Below are 25,168 nucleotides of genomic sequence, written 5' to 3'. Positions count from 1 at the left end.
TCTGGGCTTGACCATTACTTAAATGGAACACGTATATCAAATATGTTGCCAAGGCCACTGGAAAAATGGTGGGATCTTTCTATCGATCCGGTAGATATCTCACTGCTGATGCTATTCTCTATCTATATAAGAGCCAGGTACGTCCAAGGATGGAATACTGTTGCCACATCTGGGCAGGAGCTGCTAGAAAGGACTTGTCCTGCCTTGATAGAGTTCAAAATAGACTTCGTAGCCTCGTAGGAGATGTCCTTTTCTCCTCCTTGCAACCTCTATCTCACAGAAGAGATGTTGCGAGTTTGTCTCTGATGTATCGTTATTTTCATGGAAAGTGTTCAACTGAGCTTCAATCTATGGTCCCCCCCTCGCCAAACTTTCACAAGAAACACTCGTCTAGCTGTAAACACTATCAATAATTCCCCCCACTCTTTATCTGTGCCTAAACCTAAACGTAGATTCCATGAACAAAGCTTCTTTCTTAGAACTGCACGCCTGTGGAATTGTCTTCCGTTTTCCTGCTTTCCGGCTGACTACAATATGGTTGTCTTCAAGTCTGACGTAAATAAGTTCTTGATGAGCCGTTCCATATAAGTTATCAACTTTACCAAATTTTCATTACTAATGATTACTATAATGTCCAATTTCTACTGTACACTCTTTGACCCTTATCCTTGAGTGGCCTCTTGGCCTTGATAATGTGGTGATGCCTATGTAAAAAAAAAAAAAAAAAAAAAAAAAATTTACTTTTTTATTTATTTAAGTCATTTCAGCCCATTTTTCGGTCATTTTAGTTTATCTTTAAGAATTTCATGGCAATTTTTTTTTTTTTTTTTTTTTTTTTTTTTACAAGGGTGTCACCACTTATCAAGGCCCAGAGGCCACTCGAGGATAAGGGTTAATAGGTATACATTAGTCATTGTGATTTTAGCATAGTAAACAGTGGGAATATTGAAACTTGGATTACTTAGGGGGACGATTCAATTAGAACTTGTTCACATCGGACTTTTTCTTTTTTTTTTTTTTTTTTTCATAGGTATCAACTCATTATCAAGGCCAAGAGGCCACTCAAGGATAAGGGTTAAAGAGTGTACAGTAGAAATTGGACAATATAATAACCCTACATTCACGCATTCATTCATTACACGAGAGCACGCGACTAATGGCTATCGGACTTGTTAATAAAAAAAATAGGTTTCATGAAAAACTTTCCCGTTTTCATTAATTGAATCGAAACATTTCCAATTCAACAATTACGGATATATGTTCTCTTCCAATTTATTTTATTTACTTTTTTTGATAGTTCTTTCCGGAAGTTTAATTTTTTTTGTTATTTAGTTCTAACCTCGGTCATAGTTTAAAATAATGATTTCTCCCTTGGATTTGGACAGCATGTGCGCGAAATAAAATGGCATCTCCGATTTTGGCGATAAAGTGTACAAGCACCTACCCTTCTTTATTCCTAAACATCTCTTGGAAACGTTGGGTGACATATTTATGTAGCAAGTTGAGATAATTTAAAGAGAGTATACATTTTTTAACGCATCCAAAACCAAACTCCTATCCTTACATCATCAACGCTCTGATCCCCAGCCGGCATCAATTGTGATGGATGGCTCTCGTCTGGGTGAGGCCCCGTGTTTTGACAAGCTTCTGGGTTTGACCTTTACTCCTGATCTGAAATGGAACACGTACATCAAGTCTGTTGCCAAGGTTGCTAGAAAGATGGTGGGATCCTTCTACCGCTCCAGAAGATATCTCACTACTGATGCAATTCTCTATCTATATAAAAGCCAAGTACGTCCAAGGATGGAATACTGCTGCCATATCTGGGCAGGAGCTGCTAAAAACAGCCTATCCTGCCTTGACAGAGTACAAAATAGACTTCGTGGCTTAGTGGGGGATGCCCTTTTCTCTACCCTGCAACCTCTCTCCCACAGAAAAGACGTTGCGAGCCTGTCCTTGTTTTATCGTTATTTCCATGGCAGGTGCTCGTATGAACTCCAATCTCTGGTCCCCCCTCGCCAATCTTTCGCGAAAAACACCCGTCTAGCTGAATCCACTGTGAAAAATTTCCCCCACTCTATATCTGTGCCTAAATCAAAACGCGGATTCCATGAACAAAGCTTCTTTCTTAGAACTGCACGCCTGTGGAACTCTGTTCCGTCTGCCTGCTTCCCTCTGGACTACAACTTGGATGTCTTCAAGTCCAATGTTAACAAATTCCTTATGAACCGCCCCCTTAAGTAAACACTTAAGCAAATCTCCACACTAGCGTAATGTACTTGCAATAACCCTTAGCCCTGAGTGGCTTCCGGGCCTTGATAAGTGGTGATCACTGTGTAAAAAAAAAAAAACAAAAAAAAAAACCTTTTCGGAGACAATGTTTCTTACCTGCCGATGGTGGCGATTTTGTCGACTTCCTTTTCTCCCCTTCGGTCGAACGGAGATTTTGAACTTTGCAGCATCCGTATTGAGGGCTTCAGTTTTGGCGACCGCTTCAAAGTCCACGCTTGCATCTAAAGAAATGTGAAATAAAAAACAAAAGAAGAACAGATAAAAATTTTTAGAGAATAGGGTTAGAGAAACAGGATATCATCAAATACATAGTAATCTATCTATATCTATATACTAGCGGGGGTACCCGGCGTTGCCCGAGTGTTTGTTTCCGGGACGGGGGGGGGAGGAGTTTTAAAAAATGTTATGGTAGGTAAGTAGGAAGGATCAAACCCGGAGTCATGAGTAAAAGTAGGAAAATAAAGTGTGAAAAAAAAAACAAACATCTGCAACGTTAACAGTTCGGCCACCAAGAAAAGTCCATTCCAGTTGTTTAGGAAAAAAAAAAAAAAAAAAAGATGACTACGGTAGGTCGGCGCGAACGTGAAAATATAATGTGAATTGTCCAGCACGCTAACCACTACGCCACAGAGCACTGCAGCTTAGTTTAGTGATTTTAAATAACTTCACATGAAAGAACTACGAAGCCAAACCGGTGTTCTCTTCTCAACTGTTCCTTGTGAACGATCCCCAAACGGTGTTAAGTGGTGGCAGGGGGAGGAGGAATTTATTAGAGAGAAAATATTTTACCACTTCCATTGATCTTAACCGATTTTGGCCGTGACTTCTCAGCAGAAAAAGTATAGAAATCTAAGATTACCGAGGAATTTGAGAAATAATAAGCCTATAACACATCTCAGATATTGTTCTGCCGTTTGTGCATATTATATTTGCATGAAATATCTTGATTTTTAATCCTATTAATGTCAAAATCTGACGGTAAAAAATGAGTTCATTTTATTTATATAGAAGATATAAAAGGCAAAATTTTTTTACATAAGCATAACCACTTATCAAGGCCCATAAACCAGTCGAGGATAAGGGTCAAGAGTGTACAGTAGTCAGTTGGACAATAAAGTAATCGTTAGTAATGTAAATTCGGTAAATTTGTTAACTTATATGGAACGCCTCATCAAGAACTTGTTTACGTTGGACTTGAAGACAACCATATTGTAGTCAGCCGGAAAGCAGGAAAACGGAAGACAATTTCACAGGCGAGCAGTTCTAAGAAAGAAGCTTCCTCGACGTAACTTATCACTTTTTTAGCTATATGGCAAGATAACGCCCGGGCGTTATCTTGCCATAAGAATGCTTGGCTGATTAGGTGGGTGAAAGGTGTAAGCTTTTTTTTTTTTTTTTTACACAGTGATCACCACTTATCAAGGCCCGGAAGCCACTCAGGGCTAAGGGTTATTGCAAGTACATTACGTTAGTGAGGAGATTTGATGAAGTGTTTACTTAAGGGGGCGGTTCATTAGGAATTTGTTAACGTTGGACTTGAAGACATCCAAGTTGTAGTCGGGAGGGAAGCAGGCAGACGGAACAGAGTTCCACAGGCGTGCAGTTCTAAGAAAGAAGCTTTGTTCATGAAATCCGCGTTTTGATTTAGGCACAGATATAGAGTGGGGAAAACTTTTGACAGTGGTTTCAGCTAGACGGGTGTTTTTCGTGAAAGATTGGCGAGGGGGGACTAGAGATTGGAGTTCAGACGAGCACCTGCCATGGAAATAACGATAAAACAAGGATAGACTCACAACGTCTCTTCTGTGGGAGAGGGGTTGCAGGGTAGAGAAAAGGGCATCCCCCACTAAGCCACGAAGTCTATTTTGTACTCTGTCAAGGCAGGATAGGCTGTTTTTGGCAGCTCCTGCCCAGATATGGCAACAGTATTCCATCCTTGGCCGTACTTGGCTTTTATATAGATAGAGAATTGCATCAGTAGTGAGATATCTTCTGGAGCGGTAGAAGGATCCCACCATCTTTCCAGCGACATTGGCAACAGACTTGATGTACGTGTTCCATTTCAGATCAGGAGTGACATGTTGTTGAAGGAGCTGTTTATAGGTCTCCGCATTAACCATACCATAGATTCGAACTAGAGGGCCAACTCCTTTCGAGGATATCGTACATCACACCATTACACTTCGCCTCCGAATTTAAGTGTTTTTTTAACACATTTGGAGGATAATCGTTCACCTGCTTTACGCCGTACATGCTTCTTTCCATCAGATCCAAACAAATTGAACTTGGATTCATCGCTGACGTGAACTTTAGCCCATTGTTCATCAGTCCAGACGACATGCTCATGGGCAAACTTCAAACGGCTATTTTTCTTCTACTCGTAGATCTAGGGTTTAGATACTGGAACCCTGGCATGCAATCCAACAGCTGCTAACCGTTGAGAAACAGTTTTTCTAGATATATTTTTCCCAGTCTGTTCATTAAAATCACGAGAAATTGATGTTGCGGATTTGAATCGGTCACTAAGAGCCTGCCTTACCATAATCCTATCTTCTCTTTGAGACGGTTTAGGGGGTCTGCCGGTTTTAGGGGATGCTTCTAATGTATTTTTATTCTTATATCGAGCTATCACACGATGAACAACACTTTTTGATCTTCGAAGGATATTAGAAATTGTTGAAATTGATTTCTTTTCTTTGTAATTGTCTAAAATTATTTTTTTTTCTTGGAGAGACAAAGTTTTGCGAGTCGGTGACGCCATTTTTCTTTGTTGTGCTTATCAGCAGTTCCAATATTAAAAACTAGCTATTTTTATGTAAAGTTTAGTCTCTTAAAAATAAATATTCTATTTCGTTCCTTGACTTTTGGCCAGGATAAATCAACAGATATAATTTTAAACTAAAATATTTCTCAATATTGAATCGTAATTTTTTTTTTTTTTTTGGTACTACTTTATACACATTGGTTCTATTTGTTTATTCTAAGTATTTCAGAAAAATCCATGCACTAATTTTTTTAAATATACATGAATAATTGTAATTTTTTTAAAATATACATGAATAATTGTAATTTTTTTAAATATACATGAATTGTAATTTTTTTAAACATACAAGAATAATTGTAATTTTTTTAAATATACATGAATAATTGTAATTTTTTAAATATACATGAATAATTGTAATTTTTTTAAATATACATAATTGTAATTTTTTTAAATATACATGAATAATTGTAATTTTTTTAAATATACATGAATAATTGTAATTTTTTAAAAATATACATGTACAATTGTAATTTTTTTAAATATACATGAATAATTGTAATTTTTTTAAATATACATGAATAATTGTAATTTTTTTAAATATACATCAAAAATTGTAATTTTTTTAAATATACATGAATAATTGTAATTTTTTTAAAAATATACATGAATAATTGTAATTTTTTTTAAATATACATGAATTGTAATTTTTTTAAATATACATGAATAATTGTAATTTTTTTAAATATACATGAATAATTGTAATTTTTTAAATATACATGAATAATTGTAATTTTTTTAAATATACATAATTGTAATTTTTTTAAATATACATGAATAATTGTAATTTTTTTAAATATACATGAATAATTGTAATTTTTTAAAAATATACATGTACAATTGTAATTTTTTTAAATATACATGAATAATTGTAATTTTTTTAAATATACATGAATAATTGTAATTTTTTTAAATATACATCAAAAATTGTAATTTTTTTAAATATACATGAATAATTGTAATTTTTTTAAAAATATACATGAATAATTGTAATTTTTTTTAAATATACATGAATTGTAATTTTTTTAAATATACATGAATAATTGTAATTTTTTTAAATATACATGAATAAGTGTAATTTTTTAAAATATACATGAATAAGTGTATTTTTTTTTAAATATACATGAATAATTGTAATTTTTTTAAAATATACATGAATAATTGTAATTTTTTTAAATATACATGAATAATTGTAATTTTTTTAAATATACATGAATAATTGTAATTTTTTTAAATATACATGAATAAGTGTAATTTTTTAAAATATACATGAATAAGTGTATTTTTTTTTAAATATACATGAATAATTGTAATTTTTTTAAAATATACATGAATAATTGTAATTTTTTTAAATATACATGAATAATTGTAATTTTTTTAAATATACATGAATAATTGTAATTTTTTTAAATATACATGAATAATTGTAATTTTTTTAAATATACATGAATAAGTGTAATTTTTTTAAATATACATGAATAATTGTAATTTTTTTAAATATACATGAATAATTGTAATTTTTTTAAATATACATGAATAATTGTAATTTTTTTTAAATATACATGAATAATTGTAATTTTTTAAAATATACATGAATAATTGTAATTTTTTTAAATATACATGAATAATTGTAATTTTTTTAAATATACATGAATAATTGTAATTTTTTTAAATATACATGAATAATTGTAATTTTTTAAAATATACATGAATAATTGTAATTTTTTTAAATATACATGAATAATTGTAATTTTGTTAAATATACATGAATAATTGTAATTTTTTTAAATATACATGAATAATTGTAATTTTTTTAAAATATAAATGAATAATTGTAATCTTTTTAAATATACATGAATAATTGTAATTTTTTTAAATATACATGAATAATTGTAATTTTTTTAAATATACATGAATAATTGTAATTTTTTTAAATATACATGAATAATTGTAATTTTTTTAAATATACATGAATAATTGTAATTTTTTAAATATACATGAATAATTGTAATTTTTTTAAATATACATGAATAATTGTAATTTTTTAAAAATATACATGAATAATTGTAATTTTTTTAAATATACATGAATAATTGTAATTTTTTTAAATATACATGAATAATTGTAATTTTTTTTAAATATACATGAATAATTGTAATTTTTTTTAAATATACATGAATAATTGTAATTTTTTTTAAATATACATGAATAATTGTAATTTTTTTAAATATACATGAATAATTGTAATTTTTTTTAAATATACATGAATAATTGTAATTTTTTTAAATATACATGAATAATTGTAATTTTTTTTTAAAATACATGAATAATTGTAATTTTTTTAAATATACATGAATAATTGTAATTTTTTTAAATATACATGAATAATTGTAATTTTTTTAAATATACATGAATAATTGTAATTTTTTTTAAATATACATGAATAATTGTAATTTTTTTAAATATACATGAATAATTGTAATTTTTTTAAAATATAAATGAATAATTGTAATTTTTTTAAATATAAATGAATAATTGTAATTTTTTTAAATATACATGAAAAATTGTAATTTTTTTAAATATACATGAATAATTGTAATTTTTTTAAAGATACATGAATAATTGTAATTTTTTTAAATATACATAATTGTAATTTTTTTAAATATACATAATTGTAATTTTTTTAAATATACATGAATTGTAATTTTTTTAAATGTACATAATTGTAATTTTTTTAAATATACATGAATTGTAATTTTTTTAAATATACATGAATAATTGTATTTTTTTTAAATATACATGAATAATTGTAATTTTTTTAAATATACATGAATAATTGTAATTTTTTTAAATATACATGAATAATTGTAATTTTTTTAAATATACATAAAAAATTGTAATTTTTTAAAATATACATGAATAATTGTAATTTTTTAAATATACATGAATTGTAATTTTTTTAAATATACATGAATAATTGTAATTTTTTAAATATACATGAATAATTGTAATTTTTTTAAATATACATGAATAATTGTAATTTTTTAAAAAATATACATGAATAATTGTAATTTTTTTAAAATATACATGAATAATTGTAATTTTTTTAAATATACATGAATAATTGTAATTTTTTTATAATATACATGAATAATTGTAATTTTTTTAAATATACATGAATAATTGTAATTTTTTTTAAATATACATGAATAATTGTAATTTTTTTAAATATACATGAATAATTGTAATTTTTTTTAAATATACATGAATAACTTTAATTATTTTAAATATACATTAATAATTGTAATTTTTTTAAATATACATTAATAATTGCAATTTTTTTAAATATACATGAAAAATTGTAATTTTTTTAAATATACATGAATAATTGTAATTTTTTTTTAAATATACATGAATAATTGTAATTTTTTTAAATATACATGAATAATTGTAATTTTTTTAAATATAAATGAATAATTGTAATTTTTTTAAATATACATGAATAATTGTAATTTTTTTAAATATACATGAATAATTGTAATTTTTTTAAATATACATGAATAATTGTTATTTTTTTTAATATACATGAATAATTGTAATTTTTTTAAATATACATGAACAATTGTAATTTTTTTAAATATACATGAATAATTGTAATTTTTTTAAATATACATGAATAATTGTAATTTTTTTAAATATACATGAATAATTGTAATTTTTTTAAATATACATGAATAATTGTAATTTTTTTAAATATACATGAATAATTGTAATTTTTTAAAATATATATGAATAATTGTAATTTTTTTAAATATACATGAATAATTGTAATTCTTTTATATATACATGAATAATTGTAATTTTTTTTAATATATATGAATAATTGTAATTTTTTTAAATATACATGAATAATTGTAATTTTTTAAAATATACATGAATAATTGTAATTTTTTTAAATATACATAATTGTAATTTTTTTTAAAATATACATGAATAATTGTAATTTTTTTTAAATATACATGAATAATTGTAATTTTTTTAAAAACATACATGAATAATTGTAATTTTTTTTAATATACATGAATAATTGTAATTTTTTTAAATATACATGAATAATTGTAATTTCTTTAAATATACATAAATAATTGTAATTTTTTTAAATATACATGAATTGTAATTTTTTTAAATATACAAGAATAATTGTAATTTTTTTAAATATACATGAATAATTGTAATTTTTTAAATATACATGAATAATTGTAATTTTTTTAAATATACATGAATAATTGTAATTTTTTAAAATATACATGAATAATTGTAATTTTTTTTAAATATACATGAATAATTGTAATTTTTTTAAATATACATGAATAATTGTAATTTTTTTAAAATATACATGAATAATTGTAATTTTTTAAAAATATACATGAATAATTGTAATTTTTTTAAATATACATGAATAATTGTAATTTTTTTAAATATACATAATTGTAATTTTTTTAAATATACATTAATAATTGTCATTTTTTTTAAATATACATGAATAATTGTAATTTTTTAAATATACATGAATAATTGTAATTTTTTTAAAATATACATGAATAATTGTAATTTTTTTAAATATACATGAATAATTGTAATTTTTTTAAAATATACATGAATAATTGTAATTTTTTTAAATATACATGAATAATTGTAATTTTTTTAAATATAAATGAATAATTGTAATTTTTTTAAATATACATGAATAATTGTAATTTTTTTAAATATACATGAATAATTGTAATTTTTTTAAATATACATGAATAATTGTAATTTTTTTTAAAAATACATGAATAATTGTAATTTTTTTAAATATACATGGATAATTGTAATTTTTTTTAAATATACATTAATAATTGTAATTATTTTAAATATACATGAATAATTGTAATTTTTTTTAAAAATACATGAATAATTGTAATTTTTTTAAATATACATGAATAATTGTAATTTTTTTAAAATATACATGAATAATTGTAATTTTTTTAAATATACATGAATAATTGTAATTTTTTAAATATACATGAATAATTGTAATTTTTTTAAATATACATGAATAATTGTAATTTTTTTAAATATACATGAATAATTGTAATTTTTTTAAAATATAAATGAATAATTGTAATTTTTTTAAATATAAATGAATAATTGTAATTTTTTAAAATATAAATGAATAATTGTAATTTTTTTAAATATACATGAATAATTGTAATTTTTTTAAATATACATGAATAATTGTAATTTTTTTAAATATACATGAATAATTGTAATTTTTTTAAATATACATGAATAATTGTAATTTTTTAAAATATACATGAATAATTGTAATCTTTTTTAAAATATACATTAATAATTGTAATTTTTTTAAATATACATGAATAATTGTAATCTTTTTAAAATATACATGAATAATTGTTATTTTTTTTAATATACATGAATAATTGTAATTTTTTTAAATATACATGAATAATTGTAATTTTTTTAAATATACATTAATAATTGTCATTTTTTTAAAATATAAATGAATAATTGTAATTTTTTTAAATATAAATGAATAATTGTAATTTTTTAAAATATAAATGAATAATTGTAATTTTTTTAAATATACATGAATAATTGTAATTTTTTTAAATATACATGAATAATTGTAATTTTTTTAAATATACATGAATAATTGTAATTTTTTTAAATATACATGAAAAATTGTAATTTTTTAAATATACATGAATAATTGTAATTTTTTTAAATATACATGAATAATTGTAATTTTTTAAAATATACATGAATAATTGTAATCTTTTTTAAAATATACATTAATAATTGTAATTTTTTTAAATATACATGAATAATTGTAATCTTTTTAAAATATACATGAATAATTGTAATCTTTTTTAAAATATACATGAATAATTGTAATTTTTTTTAAATATACATGAATAATTGTAATTTTTTTAAATATACATGAATAATTGTAATCTTTTTAAATATACATGAATAATTGTAATCTTTTTTAAAATATACATGAATAATTGTAATTTTTTTAAATATACATGAATAATTGTAATTTTTTTAAATATACATGAATAATTGTAATTTTTTTAAATATACATGAATAATTGTAATCTTTTTAAATATACATGAATAATTGTAATCTTTTTTTAAATATACATGAATAATTGTAATTTTTTTAAATATAAATGAATAATTGTAATTTTTTTAAATATACATGAATAATTGTAATTTTTTTAAAATATACATGAATAATTGTCATTTTTTTAAATATACATGAATAATTGTAATTTTTTTAAATATACATGAAAAATTGTAATTTTTTAAATATACATGAATAATTGTAATTTTTTTAAATATACATGAATAATAGTAATTTTTTTAAATATACATGAATAATTGTAATTTTTTTAAATATACATTAATAATTTTAATTTTTTTAAATATACATGAATAATTGTAATTTTTTTTTAAATATACATGAATAATTGTAAATTTTTTTAAATATACATGAATAATTGTAATTTTTTTAAATATACATTAATAATTGTAATTTTTTTAAATATACATGAATAATTGTAATTTTTTTAAATATACATGAATAATTGTAATTTTTTTTAAATATACATGAATAATTGTAATTTTTTTTTAAATATACATGAATAATTGTAATTTTTTTTAATATACATGAATAATTGTAATTTTTTTAAATATACATGAATAATTGTAATTTTTTTTAAATATACATGAATAATTGTAATTTTTTTAAATATTCATTAATAATTGTAATTTTTTAAAATATACATTAATAATTGTAATTTTTTTTAAATATACATTAATAATTGTAATTTTTTTAAATATACATGAATAATTGTAATTTTTTTTAAAAATACATGAATAATTGTAATTTTTTTAAATATACATGAATAATTGTAATTTTTTTAAATATACATGAATAATAGTAATTTTTTTAAATATACATGAATAATTGTAATTTTTTTAAATATACATTAATAATTTTAATTTTTTTAAATATACATGAATAATTGTAATTTTTTTAAAATATACATGAATAATTGTAATTTTTTAAAATATACATGAATAATTGTAATTTTTTTAAATATACATTAATAATTGTAATTTTTTTTAAATATACATGAATAATTGTAATTTTTTTAAATATACATGAATTGTAATTTTTTTAAATATACATGAATAATTGTAATTTTTTTTAAATATACATGAATAATTGTAATTTTTTTAAAAATATACATGAATAATTGTAATTTTATAAAATATACATGAATAATTGTAATTTTTTTTATGCTTGGAAATGGAATCTTGTTGTTTTTTCTATGGTGAAAAGTTTAGCGTTCCAACCTGTACTCTGGATTTTATATGCCGGGCATTTAATTTTAAGACATGGGGACCAATAAATACAAAATGACTAACCTGTAGGTTCGACTGCTGACTTTTGGGCCTGGAGACTTTCCTTGAAAATATCCTGATAAAAAGATAAAAATTAGTGATTTACAAATTGAATATCCAATCTATTTTGTTTACAACAGACAACAAATTGAAAGAGTGTTCCAAAACAAATATATTTATGCAGTTTTGTTAAAAGGAAAATGGGTGAAAAATAATTTTTTTTAGATGTGACCAAATGGGGACTTTGCTGGGGGATTGAGAGGCAGCCGGTCTTCTGGGTGGTCCTTTAAACATGAATTAATGAGATTTTGCGTTGTTGAATCTAACAGGATAATGATGGAAGAAAAGGGAAGTTGTGTTAGTTGAAAGGTTTAACGAGACACTATCTATCTCTATATATAAAAGCAAAAATAAATCATTTCTTTCTGATTCATCAAGTTTGGTGTTTTTCTTTTTTATTAAGGAGTTTTGCTGAATCGGCTTTAAAAGTAATTTCTATGACAGGGAAGGGGGTGAAGGATGATTCAAGCCTTGATATAATTCGTTTGTCGCCATATTTAATCTGCTAAACTTTATCGACGTGATATTACGACCAGATGTTAGCAATTGTCCTATGGTCCTAGAATTTATTTTGTTTCTTTTTGTCTGTGTGTTAATATTCGTAGTAAAAACCTTTTTTTTTGTATTGGTATGTATTGGCAAGGTCATTTTTAATGGGTGCATATGTGGGAGTGGGTTAACCAGCTCGCTAAAAGGAAGCTTAAAAAGGGGCATTCTGGCAGTTTCAAGAAATAATAAGACCTTTTTTTTATTTATTAATATGTATTTGCTTTTCCGCATAAATAAGGAGTGACACAAGGTCATTTTTACTGTTGAATGAAAAACCAGCTCCGCAAAAGGGGGCACTGTAAAAGTATCCAAAAAATATAAAACTTTTTTTCTATTAATATTTATTTGCATTTCTACAAAAACAAAACGTGACACAAGGTCTCTAAGATCTCTAGCTATGGTATAGCTGGAAATGTCTTCTCAATTATTAAATCATTTCTTTCTGATACATTCATAAGAGTAGTAGTTGATGGACAAAAATCAGAAGCTCACAGTATTAATGCCGGTGTCCCTCAGGGATACATCCTGGGCCCAACTCTTTTCCTGATCTACATTAATGATCTTCCAAATCATATCCTTACATCATTTGTAGACATTTATGCTGACGACACTACCATTTATGGTACCACATCTAAGACAGTAAACGACCAAGTTCTCTCCAATTCTCTCTCCTCTGATCTTGAGCACGTAGTACAATGGGGAAAGGAGTGGTTGGTTACTTTTAATGCATCTAAAACCAAGCTTCTCTCTTTACATCATCAACATTCTAATCCACATTTGTCATCAATTGAAATGAATGGCTCTCGTCTTCAGGAGGCCTCAAGTTTTGACAAGCTTCTGGGCTTGACCATTACTTAAATGGAACACGTATATCAAATATGTTGCCAAGGCCGCTGGAAAAATGGTGGGATCTTTCTATCGATCCGGTAGATATCTCACTGCTGATGCTATTCTCTATCTATATAAGAGCCAGGTACGTCCAAGGATGGAATACTGTTGCCACATCTGGGCAGGAGCTGCTAGAAAGGACTTGTCCTGCCTTGATAGAGTTCAAAATAGACTTGGTAGCCTCGTAGGAGATGTCCTTTTCTCTTCCTTACAACCTTTATCTCACAGAAGAGATGTTGCGAGTTTGTCTCTGATGTATCGTTATTTTCATGGAAAGTGTTCGACTGAGCTTCAATCTATGGTCCCCCCCTCGCCAAACTTTCACAAGAAACACTCGTCTAGCTGTACACACTATCAATAATTCCCCCCACTCTTTATCTGTGCCTAAACCTAAACGTAGATTCCATGAACAAAGCTTCTTTCTTAGAACTGCACGCCTGTGGAATTGTCTTCCGTTTTCCTGCTTTCCGGCTGACTACAATATGGTTGTGTTCAAGTCTAATGTAAATAAGTTCTTGATGAGCCGTTCCATATAAGTTATCAAATTTAACAAATTTTCATTACTAATGATTACTATATTGACCAATTTCTACTGTACACTCTTTAACCCTTATCCTTGAGTGGCCTCTGGGCCTTGATAATGTGGTGATGCCTTTGTAAAAAAAAAAAGAAAAAAAAATGTATGTTTGTTTCCAAGAAAGGCTTTTTTTCCCAAGAATCGATCGGTCGGGTCAGTTCTTCTTGAAACTTTTTATATGACGTCTAAATGACATCTACGAGTTTTTTTTAGTTTTTTTTTTTTTACACAATGATCACCACTTATCAAGGCCCGGAAGCCACTCAGGGATAAGGGTTATTGCAAGTACATTACGTTAGTGTGGATATTCATAAATGACCTCCCCGACAAAATTGCCTCTGAGATGGGTATATATGTTATATAGTTATTATTATTATTATTAGACGATACCACTTGTGCGCGTATGTTACGTGAGTTCTTATTAGTAATGATATGAGTCTTAGTGAGAGTTCTTGTCTTATTACATATGATGTTGTATCTTAGAGAGAGATGTGTATGTAATGACATTTTATAACACAGACATATAATAACAATACAATTTACCTTTTTGTAGAAATCACAAACACAAAGATGAGCTTTATCCAAAACACATGATGAATTTATTTACGACCGGTCGGGATTTCCTCATTAAGAACTCAAAGTTTCACATCTTAGTTTCTGAAGTGACGTCTCGCTTCAGACGTCCGCCTGTCTCTGTCTCCCCTGACTGTCTCTCTGACTGTCTCTGACTCTCTCTCCGACCAACTAACTCCCACCTCCTATATTGAGAACTCCATGCATCCCGGCCACGTGAGCAAAATTCACGTGTCTCAACATGCGCGACTTTGCACGTTTTCGACATTGATTTCCCAATAACCTATTTTTCTTGTGTTGTTTCCACAAAGGAATTTAACCTACATATCTAATTTATTTAACCATATTTATTATCCACATTCTTTTAACAATTGAATAGTTTATTTATTATTTATTTCATCCGAATTAACAATTTACTGGACATTCCATTTAAACCTATTGTTCTTTAAAACTTATGTCCAGGGTTCGATTTCTGCTTTCTCTTATTTCCATTTTAACTAATCTCTCTATTTTTATACTTACATGAACAGGGGACAGCCCTTATCATGTAACATATATGCTGATGACACCACACTCTATAGCAGGCACGACAGGAAAACAAATGAACATATATCTAAAGTAATGACAGAAACACTAGAGGATGACCTCCAATCAGTAGTGGAATGGGGACAAAAATGGATGGTCACGTTCAATGCCGCCAAGACAAAACTGGTTTCATTCAATAATTACAAGAAACCTTCTCTACCACCTATAGCAATGGCCAAAGACTCTTTATCTGAGAGTACGTCTCTCAAGCTCCTTGGCCTAACGTTCACAGGAAACATGAGTTGGAACAATTACATCGAGGGCATTGCCAGGGCCGCTGCGAGGAAGGTGGACTCTCTCTACCATGCTAGAAAACTTCTAACACCCGAAAGTATCCTGTACCTCTATAAGGCCACCATTCGCCCATGTATGGAGTATTGCTGTCATATTTGGGCTGGTGCATCGGCTACTAGTCTCTCGCTCCTTGACAGGGTTCAAAAGAGAGTCGCAAATCTGATAGGCCCTAAACTGGCATCTAAACTTCAGCTTCTGTCCCATCGTCGAAACGTTGCATCCCTCTGCCTTTTCTACAAGTATTTTAGTGGTGAATGCTCTGACGAACTGCAAGCACTTGTGCCCCCACAACGTGAACACCCTCGACAGACCCGACAAGCTGCAAAATCCCACCCCCACACTGTAGAGATCCCTAGATGTAAAAGATCTTTCTACTCCAGTAGTTTCTTCCCCAGAACTGCTAGACTTTGGAATTCCATTCCGGGTCACTGCTTCCCCAACTGTACTGACATGCATAAGTTCAAGTGCAACGTGAACCAACATCTCGCTGCCCTAATCCCTACATAGTACCCAAGTAGATGTTTCCCCTGATAGTAACCCCCTACACCAAAGTGGCAATGTGCCTTGTTTGGGGTGAAAATATAATAAAAAAAAAAAAAAAAAAAAAAGATTTCATGAAGTGTTTAATTAGGGGGGGGCGGTTCATTAGGAATTTGTTAACGTTGGACTTGAAGACATCCAAGTTGTAGTCAGCCGGAAAGCAGGAAAACAGAAGACAATTCCACAGGCGTGCAGTTCTAAGAAAGAAGCTTTGTTCATGGAATCTACGTTTAGGTTTAGGCACAGATAAAGAGTGGGGGGAATTATTGATAGTGTTTGCAGCTAGACGAGTGTTTCTTGTGAAAGTTTGGCGAGGGGGGACCATAGATTGAAGCTCAGTCGAACACTTTCCATGAAAATAACGATACATCAGAGACAAACTCGCAACATCTCTTCTGTGAGATAGAGGTTGCAAGGAAGAGAAAAGGACATCTCCTACGAGGCTACGAAGTCTATTTTGAACTCTATCAAGGCAGGCTCCTGTCCACATTGAAACAAAAGCTGTTCTGATTCGTTTACCACCGTTAATTCACTACCCGCACAGCAGCAGCCGTTTAGCATTACGGTGAGAAGCCTTGACTGTCGTACACGCAGTTGGGTTTTGATCCTGGCTTGAGGTAGCTGCCTGTCCAGCTGCACTGATGAGCTGTGATACAGCGAACCAGTACTGTATGTGGATGGCTATATCTACCACCAATAGCAATGGCCAAGAAGACATTGCCTGAAAGTACTTCTTTTAAACTCCTCGGCCTAACGTTTACCGGGAATATGAACTGGAATATATACATTGAAAGTATTGCCAAGGCTGCTGAAAAGAAAGTGGGCTCTCTCTACCATGCTAGAAAATTACTTACGCCTGAAAGTATCCTATACCTCTATAAGGCCACCATTCGCCCATATATGGAGTATTGCTGCCACATTTGGGTTGGTGCATCTGCTGCTTGTCTCTCACTCCTGGACAAGGTTCAAAAGAGAGTCGTCAACCTGATAGGTCCTGAACTGTCCCATCGACGAAATGTTGCATCCCTCTGCCTGTTCTACAAATACTTTAATGGTGAATGCTCTGACGAACTGCAAGCACTAGTACCTCTCCGACGTAACTACCCCGACAAACCCGACAAGCTACTAAGTCTCATCCTTTTACAGTAGAGATCCCTAGGTGCAAGAAAGCCTTTTACTCCAATAGTTTCGGCCCTGTCGGTGGGGCATTAGAATACGCCAACTGCCCCCCTGCAGAGGGTAAAAGTCCCTCAACGGGGGTCCTGGATATGACCTTAAACTATATCCAGTGGTGAGGCCCCAGCTTGTGGGCTTTGGGGAGTGTGGAGCCACCCTTTAATTACCATTGCTCCCAGGTCCACTCTGACCCGGAGTGGTAGTACCTGTTAGGGTCCCAACTATGGGTTAAATAGAAACCGACGTGAAAACAACAAATATAATCTATTAAAAAAATGTTTGTTTTCAAAATCTTTGGATTCGGCATTAAATAACTCTAAAAGGGTTGATATGCCGTAAAACAAAAACTACCAACCAACCAATCGTTTCTTCCCCAGTATTGCAAGTCTTTGGAACTCCCTTCCGGGATTCTGCTTTCCCAACTGTACTGATAAGCAGAAGTTCAAATGTAATGTGAACAAATATCTTTCTACTCATCTCTCTTCATAATGCCCCCGTAAATTATGTCCCCGATAGTAGCCCCCTACTTCAAAGTGGCACTGTGCCTTGTTTGGGGTGAAAATTGAATAAAAAATATATATAAATATGTAAGGAGTGGGGAAAATTATTGACAGTGGTTTCAGCTAGTCGGGTGTTTTTTGAGAAAGATTGGCGTGATGGGAAGCAATTCTCCCTTAGACAACGTTTAAAAAGTTTTGTAAGTATGGCCGGGAAAAGATAAACAGTGAAGGGTTGATTGGTTGGTTGGTTGGTTGTTTTATGGCATATCAACCCTTTTCAGGTTATTTAATGCCGAATCCAGTGATTTTAAAGAACAATTTTTTAATAGAATATATTTTTTTTTTTTCAAGTTGGTATCTATTTAACCCATAGTTGGGACCGTAACAGGTACTACCACTCCGGGTCAGGGCAGACCTGGGAGCAATGGCAATTAAAGGGTTGCTCCACACTCCCTAAGGCCTGCAAACTGGGGCCCTCACCATCGGATATAGTTTAAAGTCATATCCAGGACCCAACAGTGAAGGAAGTTTAAGCGTCTAGCACTTCTGTAGAAGAAACTATTGGAGTAGAAAGATTTCTCACACCTATGCAGGGGTGGAATTTTGCTGCTGGTCGGGTTTGTCGGGGGTATCTTTTTCAGGTGTAAGTAGTTTTCTAGCACAGTAGAGGGAGCCAACCTTCCTTGCAGCAGCCTTGGCAATGCTCTCAATGTATCTATTCCAGTTCATATTCCCTGTAAACGTTAGGCCGAGGAGTTTAAAAGAAGTACTTTCAGGCAACGTGTTCTTGGCCATTGCTATTGGTGGTAGAGAAAGTTTCTTATAGTTATTGAAGGAAACAAGCTTAGTCTTAGCAGCATTGAATGTGATCATCCATTTTTATCCCCATTCCACTACGGATTGGAGGTCATCATCTAGTGTTTCTGCCATTTCCTTAGATATGTGTTCATTTGTTTTCCCCTCATATCTGTTATAGAGAGTGGTGTAATCGGCAAACATACCCATCTCTGAAAGGGAGGTCATTTATGAACATCAGGAATAATAAAGGTCCAAGGATAGACCCCTGAGGTACTCCCGCGTTTATATCATATTGTTTAGATGTACGACCGTCGAAGACAACTTGGATTTGATTTTTCTATTACTTAAGATGGATTTAATTATATTAAATCATTATGTATTCTTCCAGTGATACCATATGATCTAATTTTCCGGTTAAAAGCTTCTTTTTTTTTTTTTTTTTTTTACAGTGATCACCACTTATCAACGCCCGGAAGCCACTCAGGGATAAGGGTTATTGTGTGTACAGTAATCAAAGGGATAGTGTAGCAATAGTATTGGAGAATTGATAAGATGTCATTACTTGGGGGGGGGCGGTTCATCAGGAATTTGTTTGTGTTGGACTTGAAGACATCCAGATTGAGGTCGGGAGGGAAACAGGCAAGCGGAACAGAGTTCCACCGGCGTGCAGTTCTAAGAAAGAAGCTTTGTTCATTGAATCTACGTTTAGATTTAGGCACGGATAAAGAGTGGGGGAAAATTATTGACGGTGATTTCAGCTAGTCGGGTGTTTTTCGTGAAAGATTGGCGAGGGGGGACCAGAGAATGGAGCTCAGACGAGCACTTGCCATTGAAATAACGATAATGATTTTGCCGTTGCCTATGACCTCACTCAGATTGTTTGCGAGCCCACCCGTGTGCTCGATACTACCGGTCAGTACGCAAGCCTTCTAGACCTTTTTCTCTCCACTTCCCCTGAGCTATCTATCTATATAAAAGCCAAGTACGTCCAAGGATGGAATACTGTTGCCATATCTGGGCAGGAGCTGCTAAAAACAGCCTATCCTGCCTTGACAGACTACAAAATAGACTTTATGGCTTAGTGGGGGATGCCCTTTTCTCTACCCTGCAACCCCTCTCTCACAGAAGAGACGTAGCGAGCCTATCCTTGTTTTATCGTTATTTCCACGGCAGGTGCTCGTCTGAACTCCAATCCCTGGTCCCCCCTCGCCAATCTTTCACGAAAAACACCCGTCTAGCTGAATCCACTGTGAAAAATTTCCCCCACTCTATATCTGTGCCTAAATCAAAACGCGGATTCCATGAACAAAGCTTCTTTCTTAGAACTGCACGCCTGTGGAACTCTGTTCCGTCTGCCTGCTTCCCTCCGGACTACAACTTGGATGTCTTCAAGTCTAATGTTAACAAATTCCTAATGAACCGCCCCCTTAAGTAAACACTTCAGCAAATCTCCTCACTAACGTGATGTACTTGCAATAACCCTTATCCCTGAGTGGCTTCCGGGCCTTGATAAGTGGTGATCACTGTGTAAAAAAAAAAAAAAAAAAAAAAAAAAAAAAAAAGCTATGCTCATGTGCCATTCTATCTCCTCTGGGATCCTCCGACCACTCCATTGTATCCGTTAAGATAAAAATGACGACATGGATCTAACTTAATCACTTGATTTGAGCCCAAAACAATAAATGTTAAGGAATCATAATAGGGGTCAAAGTTAAAAAAAAATTGAGCGGTTCATCAGGAATTTGTTTGTGTTGGACTTGAAGACATCCAGGTTTAAGTCGGGAGGGCAACGGGCAAGCGGAACAGCGTTCCACAGGCGTGCAGCTCTAAGAAAGAAGCTTTGTTCATGGAATCCGCGTTTTGATTTAGGCACAGATATAGAGTGGGGGAAATTTTTCACAGTGGATTCAGCTAGACGGGTGTTTTTCGTGAAAGATTGGTGAGGGGGGACCAGAGAATGGAGCTCAGACGAGCACTTGCCATGGAAATAACGATAGAACAATGACAGGCTCGCTACGTCTCTTCTGTGGGAGAGAGGTTGCAGGGTAGAGAAAAGGGCATCCCCCACTAAGCCACAAAGTCTATTTTGTACTCTGTCAAGGCAGGATAGGCTGTTTTTAGCAGCTCCCGCCCAGATGTGGCAACAGTACTCCATCTTTGGACGTACTTGGCTCTCATACAGATAGAGAATTGCATCATTAGTGAGATATCTTCTGGAGCGGTAGAAGGATCCAACCATTTTCTCACCGACCTTGGCCACAGACTTGATGTATGTGTTCCATTTCAGATCAGGAGTAAAGGTCAAACCCAGAAGCTTATCAAAACATGGGGCCTCCCCTAGACGAGAGCCATCCATTTCAATTGATGCCAGATGGGGATCAGAGCGTTTATGATGTAGAGATAGGAGCTTGGTCTTAGATCCATTAAAGGTAACCAGCCACCTCTTTCCCCACTGCACCACGCGCTCAAGATCAGAGGAGAGAGAATCAGAGAGAACTTTGTCATTTACAGCCTTTGATGTGTCGCCATAGATGGTCGTGTCATAAGCATAGATGTCAACGAAAGATTTAAGTATGTGTTTTGGGAGATCATTTACGAGAATTCGAGTCAAACTATACAATAGTACCACATCTTGTTATCCTGCCTTGACAGAGTACAAAATAGACTTCGTGGCTAAGTGGGGGATGCCCTTTTCTCTACCCTGCAACCTCTCTCCCACAGAAGAGACGTTGCGAGCCTATCCTTGTTTTATCGTTATTTCCATGGCAGGTGCTCGTCTGAACCCCAATCTCTGCCCCACCCCCCCTCGCCAATCTTTCACGAAAAACACCCGTCTAGCTGAATCCACTGTGAAAAAATTTGCCCCACTCTTTATCTGTGCCTAAATCAAAACGCGGATTCCATGAACAAAGCTTCTTTCTTAGAACTGCACACCTGTGGAACTCTGTTCCGTCTGCCTGCTTCCCATTGGACTACAACTTGGATGTGTTTAAGTCCAATGTTAACAAATTCCTAATGAACCGCCCCCTTAAGTAAACACCTCATCAAATCTCCACACTAACGTAATGTACTTGCAATAACCTTTATCCCTGAGTGGCTTCCGGGCCTTGATAAGAGTTGATCACTGTGTACAAAAAAAAAAAAAAAAAAAAGAAAGAAAGAAAGAAAGACAGAGAAAAAGAAGCAAACATTGTGATACTAACCTGACTTTCTGTACTGTTTAAACTATTTCGGCTGGAAGACTTTCCGGAATTGGACTGCAAAAAAAAAAAAAAAATTAAAAAAATGAAAAATAACCAAGAGGTCAGTCTTTCGTGTCTAAGTTTAAAATAGACTAGCAGGACCTGTGGAATTCAAAAAAAAAAAATTTTTTTATTACATTTTCACCCCAACCAAGGCCTATTGCCACTTTGATGCAGGGGGCTACTATTAGAGATCTAATTTCCAGGGATAACATGTAGGAAGTTTAGCAGAAGAGATGTTGCGAGTTGGTCTCTACTTTACCGTTATTTCCATGGAAAGTGTTCGACTGAGCTCAAATCTATGCTTCCCCCCCCTCACCAAACTTTCACTAGCTGAAAACGGGTTTGTATTACTGTACACACAGATTCGAAAAAGTTGTCAAAAAACAAATATATAACAAATAAATGTCATCAAAGGCAAGATAAGTTACTTTTCTACCAAACTGGATATATTTTTTGTGTTTTTATTCAATGTAACATGTTTATTCAGTTAATTTTTTTATTTCGGACTATTAGTCTCATCTTATCTTTTTATTGGTGCACAACGTTTCGGCCAACTTCCTCTGGCCTTCGTCAGGTGGTAACCGCGACGGAACCTTCGGGGCCCGTGGCGCAATTGATAGAGACGTTGAATCTCTACGGTTCCAGATGAACATTGTCTGAAGATAGCGGTTTCAATCCCACCCAAAGCGTGCCAGAGGTAATTGATCAAAAATGTGGTGAGACGACAACAACTACGGATGGCAGTGATGGCTGAGAATGCAGTTAGGAGATTCGAAGTTCCTATCCGTCGCGGTTACCACCTGACGAAGGCCAGAGGAAGTTGGCCGAAACGTTGTGCACCAATAAAAAGATAAGATGAGACTAATAGTCCGAAATAAAATAAAATTAAGCCAAATTTCTGTCCGAAAACCGATCACAGATTTTCCCAAATCTCAGTACCCTGTATATCAAATTTCGAGTCTGTAGTCCGAAATAAAATAAAAAATTAACATACAATGCTCATCTCAAAAATAAAAAAAAATTTCAATAAGGAATAATATATATATATGTTTATTCAGCTCGAAAAACATGCAGTGTTTACCGATGTATTAGAAAATTCAAAATGGCGCCCGACCGTCAGTAAGTTTGGGAAAAGATGTTATAAATAATAAACTAGACAAAATACTATTAAAAAACAACCGAATATATGTCAACTTATGTCACGGTAACATATATTGAGCGAATTTCTAACAGTATTTTGTCTAGTTTATTATTTATAATACCTTTTCCCAAACTTACCCTCTCCGAGAGAGAGTCGGGCGCCATTTTGAATTTTCCAATACATCGGTAAACACTGCATGTTTTTCGAGCAGAATAAACATGTCACATTGAATAAAAACACAAAAAATGTATCCTGTTTGGTAGAAAAGTAACTTATCTTGCCTTTGATAACATTTATTTATTATATATTTGTTTTTTGACAACTTTTTCGAATCTATGTGTACAGTAATACAAACCCCTGAAAACACTATCAATAATTACCCCCCCCCCAAACTTTATCTCTGCCAAAACCTGTAAAATGTTTTGAGTTCTAATGGGCGTATGAGACGAATGGATTCGCCACTCATTTTTATAACCAACGGCTGTGCTAAACAACCAATCAAAAGGTCCCAAAATTATTATAAAAATTGTTGAATTTTGGATTCAATCAGTTCGCCGTTTGCTACGCCACAGACCGCATTTGATTCTTGTCCGCCATCTTGGTTACTGATCTGAACTACGCCGCCATCTTTGTTCAACACAATATCTCAGAACTTAACAGGTTAACTACGCCACGAACCACATGTGATTCTTGGCCGCCATCTTGGTTACTGATCTGAACTACGCTGCCATCTTTGTTCAACACAATATCTCAGAACTTAACAGGTTAACTACGCCACGGACCGCATTTGATTCTTGGCCGCCATCTTGGTTACTGATCTGAACTAAGCCGCCATCTTTGTTCAACACAATATCTCAGAACTTAACAGGTTAACTACGCCACGAACCACATTTGATTCTTGGCCGCCATCTTGGTTACTGATCTGAACTACGCCGCCATCTTTGTTCAACACAATATCTCAGAACTTAAGAGGTTAACTACGCCATTAACCGCATTTGATTCTTGGCCGCCATCTTGGTTACTGATCTGAACTACGCCGCCATCTTTGTTCAACACAATATCTCAGAACTTAACAGGTTAACTACACCACGGACCGCATTTGATTCTTGGCCGCCATCTTGGTTACTGATCTGAACTACGCCGCCATCTTTGTTCAACACAATATCTCAGAACTTAACAGGTTAACTACGCCACGGACCGCATTTGATTCTTGGCCGCCATCTTGGTTACTGATCTGAACTACGCCGACATCTTTGTTCAACACAATATCTCAGAACTTAAGAGGTTAACTACGCCACGGACCGCATTTGATTCTTGGCCGCCATCTTGGTTACTGATCTGAACTACGCCGCCATCTTTGTTCAACACAATATCTCAGAACTTAACAGGTTAACTACGCCACGGACCGCATTTGATTCTTGGCCGCCATCTTGGTTACTGATCTGAACTACGCCGCCATCTTTGTTCAACACAATATCTCAGAACTTAAGAGGTTAACTACGCCACGAACCGCATTTGATTCTTGGCCGCCATCTTGGTTACTGATCTGAACTACGCCGCCATCTTTGTTCAACACAATATCTCAGAACTTAACAGGTTAACTACGCCACAAACCGCATTTGATTCTTGGCCGCCATCTTGGTTACTGAA

At 31.7% G+C, this 25,168-nt stretch overlaps 1 protein-coding gene across 1 annotated transcript in view; it reads right to left on the bottom strand.

Annotated features, from left to right (window-relative positions):
- Positions 1 to 25,168, bottom strand: part of LOC145268435 (uncharacterized) — a 114,374-nt gene that overhangs the window by 23,137 nt on the left and 66,069 nt on the right. The window contains exons 4-6 of the mRNA XM_080123995.1: positions 22,336 to 22,389; positions 12,617 to 12,668; positions 2,389 to 2,513 (exon numbers count right to left, since the gene is read on the bottom strand). Of these exons, the coding sequence (XP_079980121.1) occupies positions 2,389 to 2,513; positions 12,617 to 12,668; positions 22,336 to 22,389 (231 nt within the window). The remainder of the gene's footprint in view (positions 1 to 2,388; positions 2,514 to 12,616; positions 12,669 to 22,335; positions 22,390 to 25,168) is intronic.

The sequence above is a fragment of the Euprymna scolopes genome, chromosome 43, assembly GCF_053919585.1.
Source record: "Euprymna scolopes isolate OS-2025 chromosome 43, ASM5391958v1, whole genome shotgun sequence".
NCBI classification, from domain to species: Eukaryota; Metazoa; Mollusca; class Cephalopoda; order Sepiida; family Sepiolidae; genus Euprymna; species Euprymna scolopes.
This window is presented reverse-complemented; position numbering and strand designations above follow the sequence as displayed.